Here is an 11298-nt window from a genome sequence, read left to right on the forward strand (position 1 = left end):
GCGGAGACATTCACCTGACACACACACACACCTGTATTGTGCGGAGACATTCACCTCACACACACACACACACACCTGTATTGTGCGGAGACATTCACCTCACACACACACACACCTGTATTGTGGAGACATTCACCTCACACACACACCTGTATTGTGCGGAGACATTCACCTTACACACACACACACCTGTATTGTGCGGAGACATTCACCTCACACACACCTGTATTGTGGAGACATTCACCTCTCACACACACCTGTATTGTGCGGAGACATTCACCTCACACACACACACACATACCTGTATTGTGTGGAGACATTCACCTCACACACACACACCTGTATTGTGCGGAGACATTCACCTCACACACACACACCTGTATTGTGGAGACATTCACCTCACACACACACACCTGTATTGTGGAGACATTCACCTCACACACACACACCTGTATTGTGCGGAGACATTCACCTCACACACATACACCTGTATTGTGGAGACATTCACCTTACACACATACACCTGTATTGTGGAGACATTCACCTTACACACATACACCTGTATTGTGGAGACATTCACCTCACACACACACACCTGTATTGTGCGGAGACATTCACCTCACACACACACACATACACCTGTATTGTGCAGAGACATTCACCTCACACACACACCTATATTGTGCGGAGACATTCACCTCACACACACACCTGTTCTATTCATTAAGGTGAAAAAACATCCGACGATTAGCGCAACAAGACCCCTCCCTCCCCCCCCCGTTTACTTATCTGAGCCCTCGAAGGTTCCACGTCATGAACGCGCTGGCTTCTCGGCCGTGCTTTGCAGCTCATTCATTGGATGATTGACAACAGCACAGCCATTGGCTCCTGCTGCTGTCAATCATATCAATGACGCGTGGCGCTGGGGGGTGTGGCCGAGTGATACAGTCTGCGGCTATGGCAGCCGACTGCATCACGGGAGTGCGCCTGCAAGGTAACCCCCATGGGAGAGAGCTTGAATATGATCATTTATAAGTATAACAGCAGGCGCTCAATCGGAATAGATACTTAACAGCTGTTGAAGGGCAGGAATAAGTAAAATCAAGGGCAGTAGAGTCACATGGGGTCCCCAGTTGGTGGTCGGCAACCACGGGTGCTGGAAAGGGACTCAGAGAACACAAATACATGAAGGGATTTCCTCTCTATATAAACTCAAGTTATTTTCTTCAGATTCTTTGCATCCAGGGAACAACAGGATTATAAACAGTATTTTCCTTTATTAGACATGACCAGGAATGTACCAACCACCATGGGTTCACTTTCTGGTAGGAATGACCTTCCAGAAAGGTGTGGGCTTATCACACTACAAATACGAACTGCTACTAAAGGAAGACATTAGACTCACCAGCAGCAAAACAAAACACAATAGAAAATATAGAGAATATAGTACATTGAACCACATTAGAGAATAGCAAAATACTTCTACTGGTGCAGAAAGTGAGTCTTTCAATTCTACATGGAGGAATGCTTTACAAAACCGCCCACAAGTACATTATATCTCGAAAACAGCCCACAATTCAACCAAAACATCAATGAAATTGGCAAATGCTACTTTCCACCCCATAAGCCGCCCATAAATGGATCGAAATTCGGTCAGTTCAGCAGGGAGCAGATGAATTTAAATTTATCTATAGCCGTAACCGTTAGACAGAAGCAGATCAATGATGTCCTTCTGTCAAATAGGACAATAGAGGAGTCCAGGTGTCAGAATACAACGGCACATCGGGGAGGTTTCCTCCATCCACCATTCCTCCCACCGACGGGGCACCATCCCTCCCACCGACACCATAGACGGGGCACCATCCCTCCCACCCACACCATAGACGGGGCACCACCCCTCCCACCCACCCACACCATAGACGGGGCACCATCCCTCCCACCCACCCACACCATAGACGGGGCACCATCCCTCCCACCCACCCACACCATAGACGGGGCACCATCCCTCCCACCCACCCACACCATAGACGGGGCACCATCCCTCCCACCCACCCACACCATAGACGGGGCACCATCCCTCCCACCCACACCATAGAAGGGGGAACCATCCCTCCCACCCACACCATAGAAGGGGGAACCATCCCTCCCACCCACACCATAGAAGGGGGAACCATCCCTCCCACCCACACCATAGAAGGGGGAACCATCCCTCCCACCCACACCATAGAAGGGGGAACCATCCCTCCCACCCACACCATAGAAGGGGGAACCATCCCTCCCACCCACACCATAGAAGGGGGAACCATCCCTCCCACCCACACCATAGAAGGGGGAACCATCCCTCCCACCCACACCATAGAAGGGGGAACCATCCCTCCCACCCACACCATAGAAGGGGGAACCATCCCTCCCACCCACACCATAGAAGGGGGAACCATCCCTCCCACCCACACCATAGAAGGGGGAACCATCCCTCCCACCCACACCATAGACGGGGCACCATCCCTCCCACCCACACCATAGACGGGGCACCATCCCTCCCACCGACACCATAGACGGGGCACCATCCCTCCCACCGACACCATAGACGTGGCACCATCCCTCCCACCGACACCATAGACGGGGCACCATCCCTCCCACCGACACCATAGACGGGGCACCATCCCTCCCACCGACACCATAGACGGGGCACCATCCCTCCCACCGACACCATAGACGGGGCACCATCCCTCCCACCGACACCATAGACGGGGCACCATCCCTCCCACCGACACCATAGACGGGGCACCATCCCTCCCACCGACACCAAAGACGGGGCACCATTCCTCCCACCGACACCATAGACGGGGCACCATTCCTCCCACCGACACCATAGACGGGGCATCATTCCTCCCACCGACACCATAGACGGGGCATCATTCCTCCCACCGACACCATAGACGGGGCACCATCGCTCCCACCGACACCATAGATGGGGCACCATCCCTCCCACCGACACCATAGACGGGGCACCATTCCTCCCACCGACACCATAGACGGGGCACCATTACTCCCACCGACACCATAGACGGGGCACCATCCCTCCCACCGACACCATAGATGGGGCACCATCCCTCCCACCGACACCATAGACGGGGCACCATCCCTCCCACCGACACCATAGACGGGGCACCATCCCTCCCACCGACACCATAGACGGGGCACCATCCCTCCCACCGACACCATAGACGGGGCACCATCCCTCCCACCGACACCATAGACGGGGCACCATCCCTCCCACCGACACCATAGACGGGGCACCATCCCTCCCACCGACACCAAAGACGGGGCACCATTCCTCCCACCGACACCATAGACGGGGCACCATTCCTCCCACCGACACCATAGACGGGGCACCATTCCTCCCACCGACACCATAGACGGGGCACCATTCCTCCCACCGACACCATAGACGGGGCATCATTCCTCCCACCGACACCATAGACGGGGCACCATTGCTCCCACCGACACCATAGATGGGGCACCATCCCTCCCACCGACACCATAGACGGGGCACCATTCCTCCCACCGACACCATAGACGGGGCACCATTACTCCCACCGACACCATAGACGGGGCACCATCCCTCCCACCGACACCATAGACGGGGCACCATCCCTCCCACCGACACCATAGACGGGGCACCATCCCTCCCACCGACACCATAGACGGGGCACCATCCCTCCCACCGACACCATAGACGGGGCACCATCCCTCCCACCGACACCATAGACGGGGCACCATCCCTCCCACCGACACCATAGACGGGGCACCATCCCTCCCACCGACACCAAAGACGGGGCACCATTCCTCCCACCGACACCATAGACGGGGCACCATTCCTCCCACCGACACCATAGACGGGGCATCATTCCTCCCACCGACACCATAGACGGGGCACCATTGCTCCCACCGACACCATAGATGGGGCACCATCCCTCCCACCGACACCATAGACGGGGCACCATTCCTCCCACCGACACCATAGACGGGGCACCATTACTCCCACTGACACCATAGACGGGGCACCATTCCTCCCACCGACACCATAGACGGGGCACCATTACTCCCACTGACACCATAGACGGGGCACCATTCCTCCCACCGATGGGGCACCACTCCTCCCACCGACACTGCACCATTCCTCCCACCGACACCATAGACGGGGCACCATTCCTCCCACCGACACCATAGACAGGGCACCATTCCTCCCACCGACGGGGCACCACTCCTCCCATTAAAACAAAATTGGCACCACTTTTCTTAAATGGCCTTGTGTGAGATGGCATATGTAAATCTCAATACGATTCTTGAACTAGAAACCCAGTGATGGGGCACAGTTTATGCCCACTGACACTGGGGCTAAAGCCTGAAGGACAGTAAACTATCCCTTTGCTTAGAACGTTTGAAGGGCCGTGTCCTACATCATTAACTATTCCCAAAGGCAAAGACTCTCTCCAGCACTGGTACCCAGGAACTGCTGTCTAGTCTGAAAAATATCTTCCATCTCTCACTCATTTCACTTTATGACCGATATCCTTTTGAAGGATTTTTTGTAATCTAAAATTCCAAGTACCGTAACTAAATGGTTCTCTATCAGCCATCTCCATGCAGTACGAAGGCTTATCTTCAATCAGCAGAATAGGAAAGCGTGGGAATCACGATGAAGCTTGCAGCAGTTTGCAATCATTCCACAGTCAGCGTCTTGTAGGAACGCATTCAAATTGCTCTCATTATGCAACGTCTTGTCTCTGTGGAAGGATAACCTTTGTGTGAAGCTGAACTCTAGCATAAAGAAATGTGCATGAAGAGACAAAACTTATTTTTAACCACTTAAGCCCCGGACCATTTGGCTGGCCAAAGACCAGGCCACGTTTTGCGATTCAGCACTGCGTCACTTTAACTGAAAATTGCGCGGTCGTGCGACGTGGCTCCCAAACAAAATTGACGTCCTTTTTTTCCCCACAAATAGAGCTTTATTTTGGTGGTATTTGATCACCTCTGCGGTTTTTATTTTTTGCGCTATAAACAAAAATAGAGCGACAATTTTGAAAAAAAAAAGGCAATATTTTGTATTTTATGCTATAATAAATATCCCCAATTTTTTTTTTTTTTAAAAAAAGCTAATTTTCTCAGTTTAACCCGATACGTATTCTTCTACATATTTTTGGTAAAAATAAAGAAAAAAAGAAAATCGCAATAAGCGTGTATTGATTGGTTTGCGCAAAAGTTATAGCGTCTACAAAATAGGGGGTCAATTTATGCAATTTTTATTATTATTATTTTTTTTACTAGTAATGGCGGCGATCTGCGATTTTTTTATCATGACTGCGACTTTATGGCGGCCACATCAGACACATTTTTGGGGCCATTGTCATTTATTCAGTGCTATAAAAATGCACCGATTACTGTGAAAATGACACTGAAGGGGTTAACCATTAGGTGGCGCTGAAGGGGTTAAGTGTGTCCTAGGGAGTGCTTCTAACGGTTAGGGGGAGGAGCTACCAGTGACACGATCACAGGGAACAATAGATCCCTGATGTGTCACTAGGCAGAACAGGGGAAGGCCTTGTTTACAAAGGCATCCCCCCCTGTTCTGCCTTTGCCGACCGCAATCGCGGGCCGCCTGGGAACATCGGTTTCCCGGGATCCGCGGGCACACTCACGAGGCACGCGGTGGCAAATTTAAAGGGACGTACAGATACGCCCATTTGCCTGCCCGTGCCATTGTGTAGACGGAAATGTTCGTGCGCCGGTCGGCAAGTGGTTAAGATAGGGGTTTCAACCCTTCCCAATTCGAACAGGTTATTTTATTTACTTCCTGTGTCATGCTGGGAAGATTTTTTCCACTTCCTGTTATAAAGATGCAACAGGAAATGAAAGGGAACCTCTCCAAAGTAAAAGTGATATTTAAATCCTTTTTTTAATTTTAATTTCTAATGCTTAGGTGAAGCCTCATTTTGTATGCTGCTTTTTTAACCACTTCCATACCACACAGTCATATGACGTCCACAGAGGGGGATCTCCCACCCTGGGTGGACGTCAAATGACGTCCTGGGCTTTGTGAGGGGATATCTGAATGATGCCTTCAACTAGAGGCATCATTCAGATATCATTGTTTGCCGGCGGCGATCCTGCGCACCATAAGAATGATCATAGCAGCAGATTCGCCGCTTGATCGTTCTTATAGGCGGCGGGAGGGGACATCACCCCCTCCCGCCGCCATCCGGTGCTTCTCCGGGCTCTCCCGTGCCACCGGGGGCCCGGAGAAAGAATCGTCCAGCGCCGGATGGGAAGCATAGAGATGACTGGTGACCAGATGGTCACCAGTCAGCTCTATGACCGTGGGAGGCCCGGGCGCGATGTGATGACGTCACGCCCGGGTACCCGGAAGTAAATAAAGCCGCGATTGTGGCTAGTAAGCATGAAATCAGTGGATTTTTTTTCACGATCTCATGCTTTCCAGCCTGGAGGAGAGATGTGGGGTCTTATTGACCCCGCATCTCTCCATAAAGAGGACCTGTCACACACATTCCTATTAAAAGGGATGTTTACATTCCTTGTAATAGGAATAAAAAAGTGATAAAAAAATAAATAAAAGTAAAATAAATAATCAATTAAAACGCCCCTGTCCCCGGTAGCTCGCGCTCAGAAGCGAACGCACATGTAAGTCCCGCCCACGTATGTAAACGCTGTTCAAACTACATATGTGAGGTATCGCCACGTGCGTTAGAGCGTGTGCAACAATTCTAGCACTAGACCTCCTCTGTAACTCTAAACTGGTAACCTGTAAAAAATGTCAAAATGTCGCCTATGGAGATTAAGTAACAAAGTTTGGCGCCATTCCATGAGTGTGCGCAATTTTAAAGCGTGACATGTTAGGTATCTATTTACTCGGCGTAACATCAGCTTTCATATTTTACAAAAAAAAATTGGGCTAACTTTACTGTTTTGTTATTTTTTAATTCATGAAACAATTTTTTTTCCAAAAAAAAAAAAAAGGCGTTTGAAAAATTATTGCGCAAATACCATGCAAGATAATAAGTTGTAATGACCACCATTTTATTCCCTAGGGTGTCTGCTAAAAAAACATATATAATGTTTGGGGGTTCCGAGTAATTTTTTAGCAAAAGAATGATGATATGTACATGTGGGAGAGAAGTGCCAGAATAGGCCCGGTAGTGAGGTGGTATAAAAGCCCGGTATTGAAGGGGTTAAAGGTCTCATTTAGTCTCCATTCTGCTGGCCCCACATTTCTATTGTAGGGGGGCTCCTTTCCCTCAAAGGGCTCTATAGAGACATTATTTTATGTGTGCTGCCAGGGTATGAATACAGGGTGACATGATCACACTGCCTGCACAGGTAGCTGGAGAGCAGGGATATTCAGACAAAAGTCCGAAACAAACTGACCAATCCCGCCAGGAAACTGTCAAAGCCGACAGCCAATTATAGGTGGCGGAGGCATTCCCTGCTCCATAGCCACTTTATTAGGTACATCTGTTCAATTGCTTGGCAACACAAATTGCTAATCAGCCAATCACATGGCAGCAAACTGGTTTGAGATGATAGAAAGGCAACAGTAACTCAAATAAGCACTCGTTACAACCAAGTTATGCAGAATACCATCTCTGAATGCACAACACATCGACCCTTGAAGCAGATGGGCTACAGCAGCAGAAGACTACACCAGGGGCCACTAATGTCAGCTAAGAACAGGAAATGCCTAAGCTCATTACTAAAGGAGAGGCACACAAAAGACACGCCCTCTGCTCCTCCTCCAGTGGAAGCCAATTGACAAGCATCTTCTAAGGCACCGCCTCTAAGGTCAGTGTCAATCACGTCCCATGGAGGAGCAGCACAGGGTGTACATTGTGTATGCAGGTCGGGGTACCTGTGTGAGTAGGTGCAGACAGTGTGATCATGGGCTGTGTATTCCCGAGGGTTGTGCACACTTCCCTACTCGCCGGGTCCTGGTCCAAACACAGCCGAGCTCATCAATCACAATGATAAATCGAATCACCTCTACACACAACATTAAGAGAACTATGGAGGCTGGAAATGCAGAAAATTGTAGTTCCCCGAAAGTCATGCTGATCTTCTGACCAGAACATTCCAAATCACTGACCTGGAACAAGCATGCGGTCAGTGAAGGCAAAACACCTTTTCCTTACTTGTCGCTGGTCAGGGGCTCAGGGACAGGCAAATAGCAATTTCAGGATGTGACGTCTGCAGCGGCAACCCCTGTGTTTCACTTCAGATTCCCCTGCACTCCACACCTGAGGTGACCAAAGACCTCTGGTGAGGAGACCTGAGAGCCACAGACAGAGAGTGACATCCAACAAGATTCTATCCACAAACATCCAACTACATGTGAAAGATAAATTAGGAGTCCGACCCTTCAATAAGTAAATACAGAAAACAAACAATCTGCCAAGATATTTCCAGCACAATAGGATATGCAGACCCCCTGCGCTGTGCAGACACCCCCAGACCCCCATCACTTACCTCCCCCCAGACGCCCATCACTTACCTCCCCCAGACCCCCATCACTTACCTCCCCCCAGACCCCCATCACTTACCTCCCCCCAGACCCCCATCACTTACCTCCCCCCAGACCCCCATCACTTACCTCCCCCCAGACCCCCATCACTTACCTCCCCCCACACCCCCATCACTTACCTCCCCCCAGACCCCCATCACTTACCTCCCCCCAGACCCCCATCACTTACCTCCCCCCAGACCCCCATCACTTACCTCCCCCCAGACCCCCAGGTTACCAGCCCCTTTAATGAGAAAATGCAATGCAACAAAACAATCTGTCAAGAAGATTTTTCAAGCACAATATAAATTGCAGATTTACTATGCTGTGAAGGCATCCTCACCTCAGACCCTCATCCCTCAACCCTCCAGGACCCACGTCCCTCAACCCTCCAGGACCCACGTCCCTCAACCTTCCAGGTCCCACAATCCTCCAGGTCCCACGTCCCTCAACCCTCCAGGTCCCACGTCCCTCAACCCTCCAGGTCCCACGTCCCTCAACCCTCCAGGTCCCACGTCCCTCAACCCTCCAGGTCCCACGTCCCTCAACCCTCCAGGTCACACGTCCCTCAACCCTCCAGGTCACACGTCCCTCAACCCTCCAGGTCACACGTCCCTCAACCCTCCAGGTCACACGTCCCTCAACCCTCCAGGTCACACGTCCCTCAACCCTCCAGGTCCCACGTCCCTCAACCCTCCAGGTCCCACGTCCCTCAACCCTCCAGGTCCCACGTCCCTCAACCCTCCAGGTCCCACGTCCCTCAACCCTCCAGGTCCCACGTCCCTCAACCCTCCAGGTCCCACGTCCCTCAACCCTCCAGGTCCCACGTCCCTCAACCCTCCAGGTCCCACGTCCCTCAACCCTCCAGGTCCCACGTCCCCCAACCCTCCAGGTCCCACGTCCCCCAACCCTCCAGGTCCCACGTCCCCCAACCCTCCAGGACCCTCAACCCTCCAGGACCCACAACCCTCCAGATCCCACGTCCCTCCAGATCCCTCGTCTCTCCAGATCCCTCGTCTCTCCAGATCCCTCGTCTCTCCAGATCCCTCGTCTCTCCAGATCCCTCGTCTCTCCAGATCCCTCGTCTCTCCAGATCCCTCGTCTCTCCAGATCCCTCGTCTCTCCAGATCCCTCGTCTCTCCAGATCCCTCGTCCCTCCAGATCCCTCGTCCCTCCAGATCCCTCGTCCCTCAACCCTCCAGATCCCTCGTCCCTCCAGATCCCTCAACCCTCCAGATCCCTCGTCCCTCAACCCTCCAGATCCCACGTCCCTCCAGAACCCTCAACCCTCCAGATCCCTCGTCGCTCAACCCTCCAGATCCCTCGTCGCTCAATCCTCCAGATCCCTCGTCGCTCAACCCTCCAGATCCCTCGTCGCTCAACCCTCCAGATCCCTCGTCGCTCAACCCTCCAGATCCCTCGTCGCTCAACCCTCCAGATCCCTCGTCGCTCAACCCTCCAGATCCCTCGTCGCTCAACCCTCCAGATCCCTCGTCGCTCAACCCTCCAGATCCCTCGTCGCTCAACCCTCCAGATCCCTCGTCGCTCAACCCTCCAGATCCCTCGTCGCTCAACCCTCCAGATCCCTCGTCGCTCAACCCTCCAGATCCCTCGTCGCTCAACCCTCCAGATCCCTCGTCGCTCAACCCTCCAGATCCCTCGTCGCTCAACCCTCCAGATCCCTCGTCGCTCAACCCTCCAGATCCCTCTTCACTCAACCCTCCAGATCCCTCTTCACTCAACCCTCCAGATCCCTCACCCTTCACTCCCCAATCACTTACCCTTTCCCCTCAGATCCCCATCACTGACCCCCCAAATCAATAATCACCCCCAGATCCCCATCATCCCCTCCCAACCCCCTCAGACCCCATTACATCCCCCAGACCCCCATCACTCACCACTTGGCTGCATTTCAGGACCCCACAGAGAGAGCGGATGTATTCCATGTCACACTGGAGACCCCGCCAGCCCTGGTTCATCCTGACGGGCTCCGTGGTGGGCTGGTAAGGACTGCTGGCCCCTGACACCATGGAGGCGGTGGAAGCTTCTCCTTCAAAGCCATCCATGTCTTCAGCCTAAACTATGACACCTGAGGGACCCAGAGGAGAGGACACAGATCAGAGCAGGGGGCCACAGTCCCCACAGTGCATGGCACTGGCTAGGAGAAGAAGGCAAGTCACATGTGTCTGGTGTAATCCCTCTCAGGAGAAAAGAATGGCACAGCCTGGAGGACAGACACTGCGATCAGTGTGACAACACTGACAGTTCTGTGACAGACGATCTGTAATCCCAGAAGAGTGATGGGAAGGGGCAGCTTCCTGTGGCCAGCAGGGGGCAGTCAGTGTGGGCTGCTGATAGGTGTCCTCCAGGCTGTGCACAGATCCAGTATGGGAAGTAGACGGGAGAGAGCAGTACTGTGTGCAGGCCTCGTGGAATGAGATCCTTCCGGGTAGTGGGGTCATGCTGGGGTTGCTAGGCAACACTTCCCAGAGGCCAACCTCCTTCCCAAGACTAAGAAGTGCCCAGGGAGGGGAGGGGGGCACAGGGAACTGGAGGCAACTTTACACATTTGTTGCAAAAATTACTGAAAATTATATATATATATATATAAAAAAAAGTAGCACAATAATAACATGAAAAATAAAAAAAAAATGTTTTTATTATAAATAAAAAAAATAGGAATAATATTAAAAATATATAATATAATATTAAAAATAGAA

The 11298-nt window shown here is 52.0% G+C and overlaps 1 protein-coding gene across 1 annotated transcript; it reads left to right on the plus strand.

Annotated features, from left to right (window-relative positions):
* The first annotated feature begins 8827 nt into the window (after positions 1-8827).
* On the plus strand, positions 8828-10402 carry LOC120916833 (extensin-like). The gene has a single exon (XM_040327776.1). It carries the CDS (start codon positions 8828-8830, stop codon positions 10400-10402), a length of 1575 nt encoding a protein of 524 aa, XP_040183710.1.
* The last annotated feature ends 896 nt before the right edge of the window (positions 10403-11298 follow it).

The sequence above is a fragment of the Rana temporaria genome, chromosome 11, assembly GCF_905171775.1.
Source record: "Rana temporaria chromosome 11, aRanTem1.1, whole genome shotgun sequence".
In the NCBI taxonomy this organism is placed as follows: Eukaryota; Metazoa; Chordata; class Amphibia; order Anura; family Ranidae; genus Rana; species Rana temporaria.